The sequence below is a fragment of the Talaromyces rugulosus genome, chromosome VI, assembly GCF_013368755.1.
Source record: "Talaromyces rugulosus chromosome VI, complete sequence".
In the NCBI taxonomy this organism is placed as follows: Eukaryota; Fungi; Ascomycota; class Eurotiomycetes; order Eurotiales; family Trichocomaceae; genus Talaromyces; species Talaromyces rugulosus.
In genome coordinates, this window is record NC_049566.1 from 1,953,211 (window position 1) to 1,972,505 (window position 19,295).

The 19,295-nt window shown below is 49.2% G+C and overlaps 6 protein-coding genes and 1 non-coding gene across 7 annotated transcripts; 1 reads left to right on the forward strand and 6 right to left on the reverse strand.

The window, feature by feature from the left end:
• Positions 1-282: 282 nt before the first annotated feature.
• Positions 283-6,922, forward strand: TRUGW13939_11039 (uncharacterized protein; the record flags this gene model as incomplete). Its single annotated transcript, XM_035494149.1, has 4 exons — positions 283-2,529; positions 2,599-2,896; positions 6,262-6,325; positions 6,385-6,922. 4 exons carry the CDS (start codon positions 283-285, stop codon positions 6,920-6,922), a joined length of 3,147 nt encoding a protein of 1,048 aa, XP_035350042.1.
• Positions 3,684-4,253, reverse strand: TRUGW13939_11040 (uncharacterized protein; the record flags this gene model as incomplete). Its single annotated transcript, XM_035494150.1, has 1 exon — positions 3,684-4,253. One exon carries the CDS (start codon positions 4,251-4,253, stop codon positions 3,684-3,686), a length of 570 nt encoding a protein of 189 aa, XP_035350043.1.
• A 107-nt stretch (positions 6,923-7,029) lies between the features above and the next one.
• Positions 7,030-9,090, reverse strand: TRUGW13939_11041 (uncharacterized protein; the record flags this gene model as incomplete). Its single annotated transcript, XM_035494151.1, has 10 exons — positions 7,030-7,291; positions 7,342-7,536; positions 7,591-7,750; positions 7,806-7,908; positions 7,957-8,041; positions 8,091-8,260; positions 8,309-8,431; positions 8,485-8,639; positions 8,689-8,806; positions 8,869-9,090. The coding sequence occupies 10 exons, from the start codon at positions 9,088-9,090 to the stop codon at positions 7,030-7,032; spliced, it is 1,593 nt and encodes a 530-aa protein (XP_035350044.1).
• An 842-nt stretch (positions 9,091-9,932) lies between these two features.
• Positions 9,933-10,026, reverse strand: TRUGW13939_11042. The gene has a single exon. It is a non-coding gene; the product is annotated as a tRNA-Val (tRNA).
• A 644-nt stretch (positions 10,027-10,670) lies between these two features.
• TRUGW13939_11043 (uncharacterized protein) lies at positions 10,671-11,724 on the reverse strand (the record flags this gene model as incomplete). The annotated part of the gene is made up of 3 exons (XM_035494152.1): positions 10,671-11,315; positions 11,403-11,522; positions 11,560-11,724. The coding sequence occupies 3 exons, from the start codon at positions 11,722-11,724 to the stop codon at positions 10,671-10,673; spliced, it is 930 nt and encodes a 309-aa protein (XP_035350045.1).
• A 1,763-nt stretch (positions 11,725-13,487) lies between these two features.
• Positions 13,488-15,265, reverse strand: TRUGW13939_11044 (uncharacterized protein; the record flags this gene model as incomplete). The annotated part of the gene is made up of 2 exons (XM_035494153.1): positions 13,488-14,631; positions 14,691-15,265. 2 exons carry the CDS (start codon positions 15,263-15,265, stop codon positions 13,488-13,490), a joined length of 1,719 nt encoding a protein of 572 aa, XP_035350046.1.
• Positions 15,266-16,959: 1,694 nt separating this feature from the next.
• On the reverse strand, positions 16,960-18,169 carry TRUGW13939_11045 (uncharacterized protein; the record flags this gene model as incomplete). The annotated part of the gene is made up of 5 exons (XM_035494154.1): positions 16,960-17,296; positions 17,358-17,519; positions 17,577-17,633; positions 17,692-18,022; positions 18,091-18,169. 5 exons carry the CDS (start codon positions 18,167-18,169, stop codon positions 16,960-16,962), a joined length of 966 nt encoding a protein of 321 aa, XP_035350047.1.
• Between the last annotated feature and the right edge of the window lie 1,126 nt (positions 18,170-19,295).

The window sequence follows — 19,295 nt, forward strand, 5'->3', positions numbered from 1 at the left end:
CTAGGGCGGGCGTCTTCAGCTGCTAGCAACGCGACTACTGCACCGCGGCGGAGAAGGCTGCTTGGTATCATCAGCCTCGTTTGCTTCCTGCCACCTTCTTCACTTTTTCACTTCTTTGCCCCGTTTTGTGTACTCGCTGTTCAAACAACTATTACTGTTGTTGGTGGTGGTGCTGTACTGAGCTGAGCGACCTAGCTGGCCGGGTGTTTGTTTACTCATACTCATCGCCAACAACCCCGCACTTGTCTCGTCGCACAAACCTCAATCCTCAATCCTCACCTCATGTCGTCTCTGCTCGTCGCTGACCCGCGCTCGCGAGGCCGCTCCAAGTCGCCCAGTGGACGGCGAGAGCGCTCCAGATCGCGCGATATCCGCGCGCCCTCGCCCGCAGTCGAGTCCAAGAAGAAATACTACGTCGATGACGATGATGACGACGAGTCGGCCGAGGAGAAGAGGCGCGAAAGGCGTCGCGAGGCAAAGTACTCGTCTGGAAGCCGCACCAGCGGTCGTTCCGACTATAAAGAATCGTCCAGCGCGACGAAACACGGCAAGAAATACGATGTCGCCGATGACTCGTCGGACGAGGACAAGTATCGCGCCAAGGAGCGCGCCAAAGATCGCTATTACCATTCTGACTCAGAGGATGATGATGACGACGATGATGAAGATCGGAAAAAACGGTATTATGAAAAGTCGGCCAGTCGGTCAACCAAATACAAGGATGAAGAAGAGAAAAAGTATCGTGGATCCGCTGGCGCCAGCCGTGGTCGCTATGGCAGCGCCTCGGACGAGACTGAGAGCGACTCTGATCTGAGTGCGCTCGCGTATGGCGACTCGACTACTAGTTCTCATCGTCGCCAGCACTCGTCGCAGGACCCCCGGTCGTCTCGCGAGTCGGTGTCGAAGTCGTCTCAGCGACCGAGCTCGACTTATCGTCTCGATGACGACCGTAGCAGACCAGGAGCTCATCCGAGCTATGCCAAACCAGACCAGTATTCGTATCCGCAGCCAGGAGTGGCCAACCACTACTCGGATCCAAGACATGCTGCTCCGCATGCCCCAGTGCCTCCAGTCTTGCCTCCCGACTGGGCTCCCATTCCCGCAAGCGAGATGCCTGGATACCTGCCTCCCAGCACCCATCCGGGGAGCACGCAGGCAATTCCAGGCGCATTTCCTGGGGGGTATCCGGCCGCTGTGCCGCATGCACCGAGCCCATACTCGCAAGCGCCGGCCTATACCTCGACAACGTCGTATGCAAACCCGACGCAGTTCCAGTACGCAAACCCGGATCACACTATCAAGTACGCCACCAAAAATGAACGGCCCGCGTACACGCAAAGCACCGAATCCCAGTTTGGGAAACAGCAGCCGTATCTCGCCAGTGCCGAGCCCCAGTTCTTGGAGATCGCCCCAGGACGGTCTCGTGCCGAGAGCGTCAGTCGCCAGGGCCGTCCTCACAGCCTGTCTGTGTCCAGCAATCTTTCTGTAGGAGGAGGCATGAGCGCTGCCAGTGGCCGTCCCCCGGCGAGTCCGCTGCTAGAAGCTTACAAGGGAACCTACCAGTCTATTTCGCCCATGCCCTCTCCCATGGTGAACCCGGTAGGCCTGGCTCACGACGACGATATTTCCGATCTTGAGGGTCTGGGCGGAGGCTCAGGCTCAGACCGCCGCCGTAGCGTCAAACACAAACACACCAAGTCCCGGGACGAGCGCGATAAGAGGGAAAAAGGCAGAGAAAAGGAGCTTATCGAAAAGGAGCGCAAGAAACATACCAGACACTCCAGCCGCGGTGGCAACGAGGAAGTCATCCTGATCGCCCCGTCCAGTCGCAAAAAGGTCATGTTCTACGACCCCGTGCCGGATGCTATAGCGTTGAAAGAGTCGCTCTCGCATCGCAACACCCTAGACACGCGACCCTTGCTCGAGATCCTGCCGAGTCTGACAAGTGACGAAATCCTCGCGCTGCGACAGGAATACAAGAGCCACGCCAAGGTGCAAGGCAAGGGCATCAACATTGCCAAGCATATCAAGATGCGACTCGGCAGCACCTCCTTTGGAAAAGTGTGCTACGCGACGGCGCTGGGCCGCTGGGAGTCCGAGGCATACTGGGCCAACTGCTACTACCAAGCAGGCACGTCGCGACGTGAGCTGCTGATCGAGTCGCTCATCGGCCGCAGCAACTCGGACATTCGCGAGATCAAAAACTGTTTCCGCGACGCGCGGTACTCGGACGATTTGGAAAAGTGCATGAAATCCGAACTCAAGGCCGACAAATTCCGCACGGCTATCTTGCTCTCGCTGTCGGAACGCCGTCAACCCGAATCGCAGCAGACTGATTTGCATTTGGTGCAGCGAGACCTGTCGGACCTGCATCGCGCGCTGGTGTCGCGAGAAGGTGGCGAGACGGCGATGATCAATATCATCTTGCTGCGCAGCGACAGCCACTTGCGCGAGATTATGCGCGTGTATGACGGGCAGTTTAAGCGCAATTTTGCCAAAGAGGTTATCAAAAAGTCGCCCAATTTGGTGGTACGTATTCACTTTTTACTTTTAAGCTTTCACTTTTTTATCTGGTCATGTCATCTAACAATATACCAGGGCGAAACCCTCGTACACGTGCTCAACGGTGCCATCAACCGGCCCATGCGCGACGCCCTGCTCCTTCACCAGGCCATCCACGAGTCGCGCCCTGGCAAAGAGCGCTCAGAGCTGCTCATCTCGCGACTGGTGCGACTGCACTGGGAGCCACGACATCTGGAGCTGGTCAAGGAGGAGTACCGGCACCGATACAGGGAGATTGTCGAGGAGGCGATAGCCAAGGAGATCATGGAATCTGGGGGTAAAGGGGACATGGGCGAGTTTTGTATTGAGCTGGTGCGGAGCTCGACCAAGTTGAGTCAGTTGCGGTAGTTTTTTTTTTCATATATTACTACATTATATCATATATTTCAAAAAAAATATTAAATATCTAAATATACTAAAAAAGGTTTTATTACTAAATAAAATAGTTAAGCTATAATATTAATATAAACTAATGATATTAAAGGTCTATACCGCGGAGTTACTCCCTTTATCGGCTTAGGAGTATGGTAGACTATATGTATGGTGACTCTAGGTGACTTATAAGTCTTTAACTTTTCTTTTTGTTTAATTTCATGAAGTTGATTACACTAACGCATCGCGGACAGGGCCAAGGCCTTATGCTGTAGAAAAGCTGACTGGCGATAAGGTCTCCGCAAAACACTAAGGAGGGTTTGAAACACAACTCGCCCTGGCATTACATCTGAGAGCGACCTCTTGTATGTTTCATATTATGGATGGGACGGACTGTGTGTATGGGTTTTTAGAGTGTGTTGAACGGAATATATAAACTTCTTTATTGTGTAGAACTGGACATGGACATGGACAATGGCTCGGGTTGTATTCCTTTCTGGAGAATAAATGAACATTAATTGCCCATCAATTGTGGAATTCATACCTAAATACAAATCTTTTCTACTAGAACCTGTGGCTGTTCTATACCGAAATCCATAAATTCTACATCGGAAAGCCCTAGGCATATCTTCATGTACATACATACTTATCTCTAAGCCCTAAAATTCAAGAAACACAAATTCCAGCAAGTTACACACCAGTTGACATGGAATGATATCTTGCTTAGGAAGAAGGGAAAAAAAACCTAGTTACCCCGAATACTCGCTGAGAGTAACTTCTTCGCAGTATGATGGCATATCCTTGATAGGCTCCATAGCCCAATAAAGGTTATTTGCACCAAACGCTATACCTTCATGAGGAACAGTGAAGTTATCACACTTGACCCATCCATAAAACCCATCATAGTCAAACTTTAACGTCCCGTTTGCCGTCCATGAAAACCCGGACGTTGAATTATCATCACCCTTCAGCTCGTGTCTTTTTTCGATGGCTGCTGCTTCTTCTTCTTCTTTGTCGGAACTTTTGTGTTGGAATTGTCTTGCCGAAAACCCTCCGAGGGTTGTATCCGATCCGTCTGTGCTATCAAAATAAAACAGAAAGTCTGGGAAATAAAGTTCTTTTTTGTCGGTGATAGACACTACGATTGGATCCACGCTGGAGTTGTAAACACAGAAGACGTAGTTTATAAACTCCGAATTAGAGTCGTCTGGGTAGAGCGCGAGATACCAGTCTTCGTTGTCGGTTTTGACGTATGTGCCGTAGTTTTGAGCGAGAGCGGACGCCGCAAGGCTGAAAAGGGGGAGAAGATAGGTACGCATTTTTGATAACAGGTTGTAATTTGTATTAATTTGATATTCTTGATGGACCCAAGAAGGCCCCTCCCTTTGGAGGGACAGGACCTTTGGTTAAGTAGTAAGCTATCCAACACAAACAAACTACGGACTGTTGGTGTTCAATTTCCGTGGTAGTAGGACTAGGTACGTAGTATTTGTTCCAGGTTGATCGACGCCAAGAAAATGAGCCTAAAGTGAGACATGCATAGTACATAACGAGTTAGACTACTGGCTACTTTCCCAAAGCTATTTAGGTCATTCCATGATTGGAAACTATTTACGCACAGCGTGATCTCGAAGTATACTACTAGAATAGGGCTGGTCAATTTTGAACTCTTTGTTTATATTCCTGGTTTATAAACACAGGCGCCGCTGTTCTATATGTACTGTAGTTTGTATGAGATATTTCTTTTAGCCCCATTGGCCGGCAAATCCACGATTAGAGCCTCCGCCAGATCAAATCGAGTTTACTGGCTCATGCTAGCCACCAGTGGGGAGAGTGATCAACAGCTGGAATTGATTGCGAGTATTTACGCCTGGTCTATGGCATGATTGGTGCAACGATAGAATAGGGGGTGTGATACGGGCAGGAGCACATCTTTGCCATTTACCATATCTTGCCTTACAGCCAGCTTTTGGAAGTCGCCTGTGTCTGTCGCATCTTCAAGGGCTTGCAGAGCCGGAGAAGGCCGAGAGCCTTTTTTTGCAGGGTCCACCGCGCGATGCTCTTTCGACCTCACTCCGTACAACAGGGGATTACCTTAGTACCTCAGAAAAGTGACCAAGTAATGCTTGACAGACACAGAACAATGTATTTGAAAGCATGCACTAGGTTGTTAAGGTTTTAGTTCGCTGCTAGTTAAGCGTTGCAGGTGGAAAATGCGGCCGTAACCGTCCTTAGTAGCTGTCATTTCCAGCATTAAATTCACAGGTCCTCATATTCTATGTGTAATTAGAATTTAGAATTAATGGGCTCTGAGGCTTATTTCAACTGCGAACTTGGATCTGTTGAAATATACTTCATTTTTCTTTTTGGCTTTTTCTGAGATGGTTCCATGAGTATTGGTAAATTCTTATCTGCTTTTAGAACAGGCCATGCATCTCATAATTGCCTTGCTCCTGTGGCAGCTATTATCCTGGTTTGGTAGGTGGAATGGAAGGGCCCTACTCAGGCTGATGTTCGAATCAGATGGCTCTTTTCGGACCGAGTTTCCTCTTGTGAGGTTGCTAATAAGAGGACACGCCTTCTGAAAACTCCTACTAGATTAAGCTTCCCAGAATGTTGCTCTTATGCTGATCTATAATACATTGCAGCTGATTATTAAGAATATGTATGATGCAGAGAATCGCTTCTTAGTGGCTAGCTAACCTGAATATCCTGTGGTGATATCTACCGGTGGTTATTTGGTACTAATGTGCAACTAGCTATTAACCTAAGAGTGTAAGAATACACGCAGGTGTTGAAAAATATAAGTTCTCTAGCTTGAAATCTAAATAGCTAGGATTTAAACCTACGGCTCTGGGACTAATTTTGATCTAAACCTGCTCACCTCTATCCGGATGAGGCATAAGCCTATTAGGAGCCTGAACTTATAGTCTCCAGTATCCTTTAGGCATCAAGGTAGCTGCGTGGTAGTCGAAGCGCAAGTAAGTAGGAAGCTTCAAAGTGGCCAGGAGAGGGTATGGGCTTGCTGGTGAAAACATTGGTAACAAGACGTCAAGTATAACTAAAACGACGACGCTTTCACCAAGGCGGACATTTATGGAACAAAATGACATCAGCAGATCGAAAAATTTAGTATAAGCTTGTCTTAGTCAAGATTAGCAATTGAGCCGCCGGGTGTTGTCATCATGTATTATTAATAATCGCGGAACAGTACCTGCGTTGCCCCTCAATAAAGAAATAAGTACTTAAGCTCACACGTGCCTGATTGATAAGATAATTAAGCTTATTCTTTTTCCTCCGACATCACATTCTCTCTCATCATGGCAGACGCAGTCAACTACAAGTTCCCCTCTCCCCTCGCGGGGTACGAGAATCTCCAGCCGCTGACTGAGTACTAAAACCTACACAACATAAAAAAGTATGGCATATACTAATAGTTTTCATTCATAGAGAACGAGACACTGACGGAAAATCCCTGCTCAACCCCAAAACCGACCGCAAATCCTCCGCGTACACAGAATTCCCCGCGCCGCTCGACAACGGGCTCCGCGGCGGGTTCGACGTGCATATTTACTACATGCCCAACAACGCCACACAAACGACTTTTGCGCGTGAGCTGCACGAGCGTATTCGTCGGGAGTGTACTTTCCCCCCTCTGTCCCATAAAAGAAAGAAAGAAAAAGCTATCATACTAACGAAAAGAGAAAAAGTCCCCGAGCTGCGTATCTACCGCTTCTGGGACCGCCCCGTTGGCCCGCACCCCATCGCCATGTTCGAAGTGAACCTGTTGACTCCCACCGAGTTTGGCGCGTTTGTTCCCTGGCTTGTGATTAATCGTGGTCCGCTGAGTGCGTTGGTGCATCCGAATACGGTGAATAAAGGGGAGGAGGCGAGAAATCATTCGCAGCGCGCGACGTGGCTGGGGGAGCGGGTTCCGCTGGATTTGGAGATGTTGCAGACATTAGATGTGAAGGATTTGAAGGAGTGATTTTTGTTAAACTTTATACATAGGTATAAGTATATATGTAAATGAAGTATGAATTAGATACTAGTCTAACTATTTCGAAATATCTACAATTTTAAACCCGACCCAGTCTAGTAGTGACGCAGTTTCCGGCGCAGGGTCTGGGTTCCGTTGTTCTTGGGCTTGAACTCGGCGACCCAGGCCTTCATCTGCTTGACCTCGGCGTCGACCACCTCCTTCACGCTCGCGTTCTCCTCGGCGTTGGCCAGGATCAAGTCGTAGCAGTGACTGGCGTCCTTCATGACGAAGATCGGGTTCGACTCGGACGATGACAGCGGGCCGCCGGGGCGGAAGTCAGAGGACACAGTCTCCTCGCGCCATGGGTCGTATTGTCTAGCCATGTTAGTATTACTTTCGTATATGTTAAGAGAAATAAAACTCACCCCTGAGCCCAGATCACTCGCTCAGTAGTACCCTTCCAGCCCTGAGTCCAGGCGTTCACGGCGCTCGAGCGCTTGCCGTTGGCACCGGCATAGGTATATCCATCGTCTGGCTGGAAGTACGTGCCGCAAGAGCGCAGGTAGTAGTCGTCAGTGATCAGGCGAGAGACGATCGATTTGGTTCCGTTAGGAGCACCACTGTTCAGTTAGTTAAATTTTCACTCTGAGATTAGAAAGAGAGAGAGAACTTACTCCTGCCAAGCCCCAAACGGCTCGTTGCAGCACAACCATTCCCACTGCTTATTGGCATAGTTGCCGATACTGGTGTCGGCGTACATTGGGCTGGTCGCGTTGTATGTGTCGAAGCAGCCAGTCGAGGTGTTTGAAGTGAAGTATCCGGTGGATGCGCAGTCTGTTTCCATGTTGGTTAATGACTAACGACACCAAAGCGAGGAGAAAAAACTCACATCCAGGGAAAATGGTGGCCCACCACTGGGCGTATCCCTCAAGAGCCTTTGCTACACCAACGCCGCGGGTACCAGGGTTGGCGGGGGGTTGCGCATACACGTTCTTAATGGTCAGCTAGATCAAGTAGCCGGAATATTTTTTCATTCTCACCTCGATGTAGTTGCAGAAATCGTACAGGCCGTACGAGTTTGACGCTGAGGTGGTCTGACCAAGATAAGGCCCATTGGCAAGAGCCCTAAAAGATATTAGACAGTTTATAAACACATTTTTGTGACTTAACATACGCGGCAAAATCGTCGTCACGCAGATCTCCAAGCTGGAACTTTTCCTTCAGAGTCTGCTTGGCGTTCTCGTCAGATCCCGACAGGATGCTGTCGATGTGGCTGATCACGTTGGTCAGGTCAGTGGTGCAGTTCTTGGGCAGACGATTCTGAATAGGAACAAAATATTGCCACTGCCAGAGTCAGCATCTCCATTTCGAACATCTCCAAATTTCACATACGTAGTTCCAGATTGCTTCGACGGGCGCGCTCGAGGCGTGGTAAGCCCAGAAGGTCCCGGGCAGGATTGCTGCAGTCCAGCCAGCCTGTGCACCGCTGTACGAACCACCAACCAGAATCCAAGCCTATCCTCGTTAGCTATGCACACTTGCTTTAGTAATGACAAGGAGGTATGTACAGCGTTGTCCGGAGAGCTCTTGGTCGAGTTGTCAAAAGGCAGCTTAACGTTCTTTGCAAAGTTGACGGTGTCGGCCAGCGCGTTCTTGAAGGTGAGATGCTGCATCGTCTTTGGGGTCAACGTGTCAACGGGAGAAGATTTGCCGTAGTAACGGTCTAGAATTTTAGTTAACCTAAGCTCGCCAAAAGACAAAGAGATCCTCACGCTCGAGAATCAAGCCAGCGCCGCCCATCTCCTGCGCATAGAGACCTGTGAGGGTTCTGTTGCTGAGGTATCCCTGGAACCCATCTGCATCACTCTCGCCAGGCTGGAAGAGGATGATCTACAATACAACTAGATTAGCCGTTGTTCTTGACAGCAGGGAGAGAAGAAGAAAAAACTCACGGGAGACCCAGGTCCGTTCCAGTACTCATCACTCCACCAGTATCGCTGAGAAAACGTTCCTAGTTCGGGGTTATCATGGTCGATAAACTGCTCGAAAGTGCCAGCGCCTGAAGAAGCACCGTCGGCGATCGCAGCAGCTGGGGCGAGGGGAATCTGGTGCAGAGCAGCAGCAACCGAGGCCCATGAGGCGCAGACGGCTGCGAGCGACAGAACAGAGCGCATGTTGTTGAAGGGTCGACCTTGTTACACACACACGTCACACGTACTGGCGGGGGGAAAAGAACCAGACGGCGACGAGCTCCCTATATAACACATAACGCCCCATAGGATTATGTTTGCCAGCGTTCCACCGCTCCACAAAATCCCAGCAAACTCAACGGCAGGCGCAAGATAAGAACACGCTAGAATCGCGTGATCCTCAGGCTCACAAACTCACAAACACAAGCCTCCCCAGCTAAGTAGCTGGGATCGCAAGCCCCCAGGCTGTGCACCAATGAGCCAGGGATTGCTCTAGCTTGGCGTAACATCGCGGGGTTGTAGCGGATTCAGGTGCCCCCCCTGATAAGCAGTACTAGCCGCTGGGGCTCTTCTGTGAAAATGTCCCTAACTGCCTAACTGCGGACTGGAGACTCGTGTGATCGAAAGCGTCAAGGTAAAAAGCTGGGCTGAAGCGGTATCCATGACTTTCGTTATCGGATTGCTGAAAGAAAGAAAGAACAAGAAGTCTTCCAGAACAAAAAAGAAGGAACAGTCCCACCTTCCCCATAAGGAAGGTGGCCCGCCTAAATGACAAGTCAGGTACCACCGGGCTGCGGCCAATAGAAACTCGCCACTGCAGTGGCACGGTGGCACCTGCCTTTTCCGAAAACTTTATACCCGCCTCCGGTCACGTGCTTTCCTCGTGTTTCTATTTTTATCATCACAGCCCCTATTATTTGCTCAAGAGCCTCGGTTACTGCTTGACCTCAACGACCCTTTTTGTTCAACAACGTTCATAACAAAACTTTGAGGCAAAAACAAAACAATCAATCTTTATTTCATACGACTCATCAACAAAAACTGATTGACCGATGCCGGGCTCGATCCGACGACCTTATCGGGTTCAAGCTTTTTACAGCTCTGTAAACGATACGAGATAACCAACTACTCCAATCGGCCAGAAACATAGGATACTTCGGCTCACTTTGGTTTATCAAAATGATGAGCATCCAATGGATGTCAACGGCTATAATAAATCGCCTTTGAAAAGCACTAGAAAAACTTGTAAATTAGACTTGGTCGGTAGAGTTTCACTCGTTAATGCATTTCGTATGGCTTCAGATAACATTTGAAAGGTTTTCTCTACAGATTTCGCACCTTCGCAGAACCAGCTTCCATTATACATAACTTTAATATATATATAGAAAAACACAGTGCCAGGGGCACCACATGCAGTATTTTAAATGTTGAACATTAGGCTTTACGAATAAGCCAATACCCACGTTGAATTCATTTATAAAATTACATATATATATAATTATATAGAAGTGTATGAGATATGTCACATCTAAACAGAGTATCGAAGGGAATATGTCAGCCCCGTACACCACCAGACATTAATGATGACATCAAGATTGAATTGATTCCACGTATGATACTCGTGGAACCTTCGTTCTAAAAGTTATTGATCGACGAATTTCTCATAAATCAATAACAATAGAAGGTACTAGGAAACTACGTAACCCACAAGCTACTGTCAGAATGGTCATTGGCATGACGAACAAGCCGGACCGTGTGGAAGAACTTGGTTGGCGGCTCTTGAATCAAGTAAAAACCCTCATTGAATTAAACGTCCAAAAGGCAGACACGAAATCGCCTGGCATGTTTTGGACATAGTCCTCGCAGGAGCCGTAACCAGTTGAGGATGCACACCCAGAACTATCCCAAGTTCCCGAAGCCCAGGCCCCGCAAAATGTTGTATCAATAACAATCCGCTGATTCTTGATATGCGCACCCATATCACATCCTGTACCATCCTGGCTGTCGAATGCCGTCGTTGCGCTGCCCCATGTTGTTGGATCAGGAGAGTCTCCCAACGGACCACCACTGCCATCGGGGATGGAATCCCGCGGGAAAAACCAGATTTTGACATGGTCTGCAGCCCATTCCATGGCATATACACCACCGCTGTTGTCATTGAAGCCACTTCCAAAGGAATTGGTGCGAGGGTCGTTCGCATCACACCCTTCCGTGTCTTCCTCGTTGCAGTCTCCCCACCGGACCTTGCTGGCGGTCATATCCGCATTCTGATCGATCTGGCATTGGCCCTGAGCGCTGCTCACATGAAGAGACATTTGATTATTCTGTGCATTGTTGGCGTTTTCGACAACGTCGATTTCGCCCTCTTGCGGCCAGTTGGAGGTCGAAGATGTCATCCACCAAGCTGGCCATGTACCACACGTTTCAGGCTAATCCTCAAGTTAGTGTTCTGATACACAGACTTAAAAACATGGCGGGCTAATCATGTGGAGGTTCTGTTAGGAAGGGTCTCATACCATATGGGCAATATCAGCCACGAAAAGCGTGCCGGGGTTGTAAGTATCGGTTGAGGTCAAACGAACACTCTTGCGGCCGCTAGCTCGTGTCGACGCCGAGGTATATGTTGCCACCGTTTCCTATCAAGCCGTCGGTCCAGGCATCGTCCTGGCTAACGTAGTCCACATATCCATTGGTCGGATCCGTGTCCGTCCAAAAAGTAAACTTGCCGAAAAAGTCGGCATAGTTATTCCCTGTGTAATCATTTGCCAGGGAATAACCCTTTGCGAGGTATGGAAGGGCCAGCAAGGAGATTGCCAGGAGGCCAGAATCAGACCACATTGTGATAGACACCAGGATTGATGTGTTTTGTGACAACTTGTAATATGGGGATACCACGAACTACATATAAACAGCGCAGGTGCGACTATGGTGGGTTTATATAGTGCCATACCAATTGATGACTACATGTAGAACTAGAAAGAAACACCACTCAAAATTATGGTACTAGCATATTCCATTTTGGGAAAATGTGGTTACTAGGCTGAAATAGGAGTCGACAGCCAGGCGACAAGAGTTTGTCTATAACACTACTCACTAGATCTTACAATAATATGCGGTGTACGAAGCTAACAATATGCACGTTTTAACGGTATGAGGAAAGGTCCGGCAAGGCTCCGTCTATTGAGGCCAGCAAGGCCACCCACAAAACATACTTACATTTATTGTTTTTGCGAGGATATCCTTCGGCTTTTCAAATATTAATGTTGTGAGCCTCCAAGGTTATCATTACCCCGATCAATGTCTTCAAGCCAATCACAAGTGGCACATGGGGCCGGATCCGAGTCCATGATAGTATTTCGAAAACATTGTTCACTCTCTTTTTAATAATAATAATAATAGGAGAAGAAACGGATGAATTTGACTATGACCTTTAAGTCATTATTTACATACTAGGTCTCTTTAATGCAATCTCATATAACCTCGTCTGTCCACCTCAACATTTCAAAACCCAAGCTATAGTTGCAACCCGGCTACACGAATACACGTATGCTGATGATTTGGTGTGGTGAGGGGCGCAATTGTATTTTACTCATCCAGTTATACTATTAGATAGGTTCTGTGGCCTTCTCGACTTCTTTTTCGCCACCAACATAGTACGGAATTAAGTTGACGGAGCTATGCCATACAGTATACACGGATTTGGAATGTGTTTTTATGCTCCCAAAACTCACATGGTAACTAGTGAGTCCAATTAAGGTGCCCAGCGAACCAGAAACTCATATCGCAATTACTATAAACCAATTTTAAAACTCAACTAATGTATAAAATAGAGATCACCTTTATCAATACATAGTTTCATGCAAAACATCACGTCAACGCTCAGGATCGACAGAGTGGTGGTTCCGTAGGGCATAGTATAACGGTTTTTTCTCTCGAGTGGCTTAATATTTCTAATGATAATCTTAAATCGCCAAGTTCTGGCTTATACTCTGCAATCAGGAAATAAACGACAAATTGAAATCACTAAAGACGAAGCCCGTCTGGGCGCTGGCAATCGACACATTTGACAGGTCAGATGCTTTTTGATACAATGAAATATGCAGACTAGCTGCGAAGTAACATACAAAAACAAGCAGAACGTATTGGGAATCAGGCTGGGCATGGAAGAAAAATCGGGGAGTAATGCTAATAATACAAACGCTGTGTTCTTTGGTTTTTAAATGCCAATCTGCGCGGCCGGAATCCATGCCGACGCGTAGTCAAGAACCAGAGATGTATGCTTTCCCTGCAAGACGTAACCGGTGTCATAGAGTATCACGGATATACGAAGATAGAAAGCAGGCCCCTTTGTTGAATCCAGAAAAGGGTCAAAGGACGGATACATGGCAATAAAAGGACGATTAAGCGACCATTTAACTCCAGGGAGAAAGGAAATAAGAAATAAACAAGGACAAGGAAATATTTGAAGGAATGAAACGAAGCATGGTGCTGGCTCCACAGTAAAAAAGTTGACAAGACTTAGATAGTTTGTCTTAAAACAGTCCTCCAGAGGCTGAGAGGAATCATCACATCCATCAAAGCAGCTGAGTCGCGCTCACCATTCATCGTGTTATGCGGCCGCTCGGCGGTGCAAAGCGTCCAGTGTTGTTGAATGGTCTCTTAGGCGTGGCGCTGTTGATGTTCAGACGGCTAGTTCGCCAACGCTCGTAGCACAGCTCACGACTGGTCTCCCGAAGTTCGGCGCGCCATTCCTTGAAGACCGACTCTTTCAACTTCACAAAGTCGCAATGCTCGGGATTATACGGATCCGCAAATCCCCATGGGAAATGACGGCCAACAGGCAAGTCTGGCGAATCGAGGGAGTGAGGATCGGGTGATAGGATGGAAAGAGGAATAAAAGGCACTTCAGCGGTTGAGGTAATCGAAATTGAGTTGTTTGCTCGGTGTTGGGGCCGAGGAGGAGAGGCTCGAGGAGAGGTGGGAGCTGGCCCGTCGGCCGGCTCAGCATCTTCCTCGGCTTCACCGTCCTCTGATTCCTCAGCAGCCTCGTCTGCGGCATCATCCTCGTCCTTTTCGGCCAAAGAGGGCTCTGATTCCTCATCCTCCGTTTCTTCGAGAATAAGCACCTCCAATGGATCAATCCTGGCCTGTTTCAAGCTGTCCCATACCGCTTTCTTCAAGTAGGCCATGTGACCGGTGGTAATGGTGTCGGCTTTGCTGATAACGGGCACTACAGCAGTCTTGCCCTGCATTACGCGAAGGACCTGCAGATCCAGGTCTTCATCCAGAATACCAGTCACGCGAGAGGCAGAGAAATTGCCATTGGCCTTCTCAGCGGCCTTTTGGGCAGCAGCCAGATTCGCATCCAGACGGACCGGGTCGAGAATCAAAAAGACGCAGTGAATATGGGTGTCGCGAGCGCCAGGAGAGCGAATCACCTTCATTTCCTCGGCAAGGGTGTCTTCAAATTTGCTTTCCAAGAATGCAGTGATTTCTCTCAATTGTAGATCAGCTACATTCTTTTCCAATCCTTCCGAGTCCCAGAGAGTAAGGCCGAGTCGCTCGCCTTCGATCTCCGTCTCGAGATAGTGAGACCTGAAGTTGGAGTTGGACGTGGAATTAATTTCTTCCAAGATTTCTTCTTGCGAGCGGATTGGGTGCTTGTTAGGAGGAAGGGCGAGAGACTTGCGCAAGAAATTGAGGAAAGACGTCTTTCCGCTGTTTTTGGCGCCAACAACGAGGAGACTGTTGAGAGCGGGATTAGCCAATGCCAAGTTTGGGAGTACAGTAGAAGGTTGACTCACTTGTAGGGGGTGGGGTCTTTGCGCCGGCGCAATCTGCGAGGGCTGTTGATGGTGCTGACTGCACTGCTGGCATAGCTATAGCGGCCACGATGGGTCATGCTCTCAGTCCTGGCGTAGGGATCAACGACTGCCTGCGCGAATCCAGAGGGGGGCATGCTGTGGTGCGACGAGCTGGCACGGCTTTCAGTGGCACTGCTGGGCACCGCGAGACTGATAGGACGCTCTTCGCCTCCGAATGTCTGCATTCTTGGGGCGGGCGCGAGGTCGGGGAGACGAGGGGCCTGCTGGGGAATGGACTCGCGCTGGCGCCGCAGCTCCTCCTCCTTTATCTGCTCCTTCATTTTCCTGGAGATTTTGTTGCTGCCACTGCCCTTGCGCTCGGAGAGCGGTTCAGTGGACTTGGAACGGCGCAAGAAGCCTAGGGACGAGCGGCGCGAGGTCGCTTCCAAGGTGGTAGTGTTGGTGTTGATGTTGTTGATGATGCTGGCCCGGTTGCCGTTTTCGGTGACTGCAGGAAGAGCGTCGGTGGGCGGCGGCGGAGGTGGCTGGCTGTTGCCAGACGAGGTGGTGGCCATGGCGGCGGCTTCCTAATCGGGCAGCGGGCGGAGGGGCAGTCTGAAACAGAGGGTTTTTCTTCTTCTTCTTCTGCTGTCAGCTCTTGCTATCTCCACAATAATAATACCAAACACGAAACGTCTTGTTTGCCTCGATTGCTGCGCGGGGAATAGACTCACACGTGGGTTTGCACGTGGCTAATGCTATATAGCTGGAGCTGAAGCTGCAGTTATGACAATGGCAATCGCAACGGCAATCGCAACGAATGAATGATGATGCTACCACTGGCTCGTCGTCGCGGTCGGACAAGCCCAAATATCGAGCGCAAGGGGCGATTCCAACTCGAAACAACGCTGTGGATTCGTGATAACAAACGAGTGCAACAGTCTTCAATCAATCAGTCAGTCAGTCAGTCAATGTGGTGGCATTCACAAGTCCAGCGAGCGATTGCCCAATCGGCCGAGCGACGACTCAAGATCAGCTGTTCTGCGACTCTGGCCAGGGGCTGGCGAGACGAGGCGAAAAAAGAAGGGGAGAGAGAATGGTCCGGCTCTCGTAAAAGGTGAAAAGCAAGCAATCCGGTCACTGCTCCTTGACAAGACGACGATAGCGACACCACGAATAGAAGAAACGAACGACAGCGGGATGGAGAACAAGTGCACAAGAATGAGTATACTTTTTTTCTTCCCAAACGTTTGCCCGTGTAGCTAGCTACCGGCGTGCTGTTGGCGACTTTTTCCTAGCCTGAGTCTATTCCGCATCAAGGTTCCCCTCCACCTACTAACAATGCTTCTGGACTAGACGTGTCTGCGCAATCCTTCCAACTGGAAGAGCAGTCTCGACGCCCAACAGATGGCAGATGCCCAGGCCATCTTCCATCATTCAGGGGCTGCTTCGCCTCCCCCACTTGCGCGATTCGAAGCAACCCGTTGGCTGATAGACGGCGCCGGTTGGCCACTAAGGTCTGTCCGGCTCTCTGATGGCACTCGTCATCCTCCTGATGTGGAAAAGCTCAAGCTTTGCCGTGCTCCGACTCCGACGAATTACACGGACTTGTGAACAGTACCGAGTGAAGTCAGGGGAGCGCGTGTGCATGCGCCATAATGTGCAGATGCATTTTGTCGCTCTTGCCCTGCGCAGCCTATAACCTGTTCGGTCGAGCATTTCCTCTCAACTCCGAGGGCAGCTTCCTACTCCGTCCGTACTGGTGAGGAGCTTTGGTGGGGTGCCAATTTCGAGTCGCAAAGCCCCAAGCTTCTCTGCTGATCGCACGTTCTCAAAATTTAATTGCAGGCGGGTGGGACCAAGCCCGTGGTGAGCCAATGGCAGCAACCTAGGTACCTGCAACTTTATATTTCCGCTGGGGTTGGCAAGCTCGGGTACCTGAGAGTACTACCGAGTCCGGCAACAGCCTCGCTCTGAGTCGCTTAGGGGTCTTTGCCTGCTAATTTATCAGTCACAGAGCCTAGAACACAGAATAACAATGCACGGTCCTCGTGCTCGTCTTACAACGGTCGGAACAGGAACCAGAGGGACATTCGTGCATCTATTCATCAATAATGTCTACCAATCTATATAACAATAACAAATTATCCTTTCGCTTCTCAACCATTAAATGCGCAATATTGACAACTCGGCTCACCATATATACATATGCAGATACGTGCATCAAAACTGGGCCGAAACAAAAAGCATTGCATATCGCAGAAACCGTTTACCAGGTGAGATAGTCCTTCACATCGCAGTCATTACCGTTGGGGCACACGTTGTCGCGGACGAGGCCCTTGAATTTTGGACCGTTGGGACCGCTGGTGTACGTGTACTCGCCGAAAATTCCAGTCTGGTTGGCAACCTGGATATCGCCCCATTGTCCGTTAAAGTACAGCCAGTTGACGGGATAGCTCGAGTCGTATGCGGTGAACTTGGTTGTCGAGTTGTCATAGCTGTACGCATAGTAGTTTCCAGTCGGATCCCACAGCGTGCCGTTGCTGGTGTAGTCGACAACAAAGCCATCTGGCAGATTGTGCCCGGGGATGGCGTGGTCGTGCTTACTAAACGCCTAGTCAATACTACCGAAACAAAAGATATCCTGAATTGGGAGTGAAAACGGACCCTTCGATGGCATAGTTGGCGTGGGTTCCTCGGCCCGAGTATGCAACTGGACGTTCATTGATCTTGAGAGTCGCGTTGTAGGTGAAGGCCTCGCCACCGGCGTGCTGGCTGTACCACAAAGCCTGTGGTTCACCGTTGTCGAATCGGATCATGTTGTGCTCCCTATACCAACGAATTAGTCCTTGGGCTTTCAGATGTTACGGGCTGTGTGGTTATTACCAGTCGCCAACGTGGTCACCGAACCATATGCCCACGACCTTGTCGCCCTTGTTGTAACTGCCAGACAGTCAGTATACGCCCTCTTTTCATGTTGCCTCAATGACTGGACACTCACGCATAGAAGTAGAAGTAGAAAGCGTCGACGATTCCATTTCCGTGGTCAAAGGTGACGATGGCGCAGCTGGTCGCATCGCCCGATTTTCCATCGGAATCAGGCTGGACACCTGCGAACCAGGATGGGTTGGCCGCGATACCCTGGTTGGAGGTTATGTACACGCTGGTGTTGCCCAAGTCGTTGAGCTGGTCCAAGTTGTCAAGCGTGAGCGGAGTCGGATAGTCGGAGATGCGAGTGTAGTTCACTGCCGGGTACGAGTTGGAGCTGTCCAACTGAGCGCCGATGTCGCTAGGGAAATAGGTCTCGTTGACATCGAGCCAGACCACCGGTGCTACAAGAGAGATTCTTGGTTAGGATGCAGTTGCTCATGGTGACGGAAGCGGTGATCATGGTCCATACCGTAGGTAAGCACATAGTCGGGCAAGGACGAGGCAGCGCTGCAGCCTGCAGCGAAGACAAGAGGCATAAACGACTTCATCTTGTCCTTGATTTTTCTGATTCTCCCAAGGTGGCTGCTTTCTTCTCTTGCAAGGGATGGCGGAGGGGAGGGGAACACAAGTTAAGCCGAAGCTACGTTCCCTTCTAATTTAAATACCGTTCATCTATGATTTTCTCATTATTGTCCCATGGCACGATTGCTACTAACCTGACTCTGGGCACCAGGTTGCAGTCACATCGTCAAGAGAATCCAGCCCCATGTTATTATGGCTAAAAGGCCTCGCAGTGGGGTTTGGCCCTGTCGATCACCAACGTCAAATTCCAATCAAGGAATCGCCCAACGGACCGTGGTCAGAAGCCCTCCAATCGAGACTCTTTTTTTTTTAGGGCAATATTTTTCCTGTCGTCTATTCCATATCGGACAATCAATCGATAACACTAACCGATCCTTGCAAATAAAAAGGGACGGATCACCCGGCAAGGCCGAAATGTTACATACAGTTTTAAAAGTCACTAACAGAATGTAGAAAATCATGTGCGTCGTCGTAAGTATTTCCCACTATTTCATTATCTTGATGAATCCCTGCGCGTGGATCGCTACTTGATAATGCGATGCCATCAGGGGCCTTTGTCATAGTACCATGCAGTCAGGTGTACCATTTGGATGATGCAATCGAGGATGTCGATGATCACATGTCAATAGCGATCGCTTCCTTGTGATTTTTTGATTGTCAAGGATCCGATTCGATTTTTCGACGTGCTATCTTATAAAATTTAAGTTACTACTACATATACATGAAAATCCGGATTACTTTTCGTTTATACATGTTGTTATGCATTCATTTGCTTGATACTAAGTATTCTGTTCTGTTTTACCTCGACTCGAAGAAACGCTTTATGTTGGTGCATAGGATGGCGTGGTTTAGAATTTGTGGGCATCTCGAGCATGGTGAGATCATGGTTGTGAGAAGGCACGACATCTCAAGCCTCAAGGAGCTTGTTGATCTTTGGATTCTTGGCAACTAGCTTAAGATAGCTAGAAGACAGCCAGAGCTGTTAGATCGGACTTCTGGTTTCTTAGCATTTTGCTCCACTTGGCCAAGAGGGTCGGCCATCTTTCGCGACGACTTCTCTGACGTTTCCGATAACGAACTCTATCCAAATAC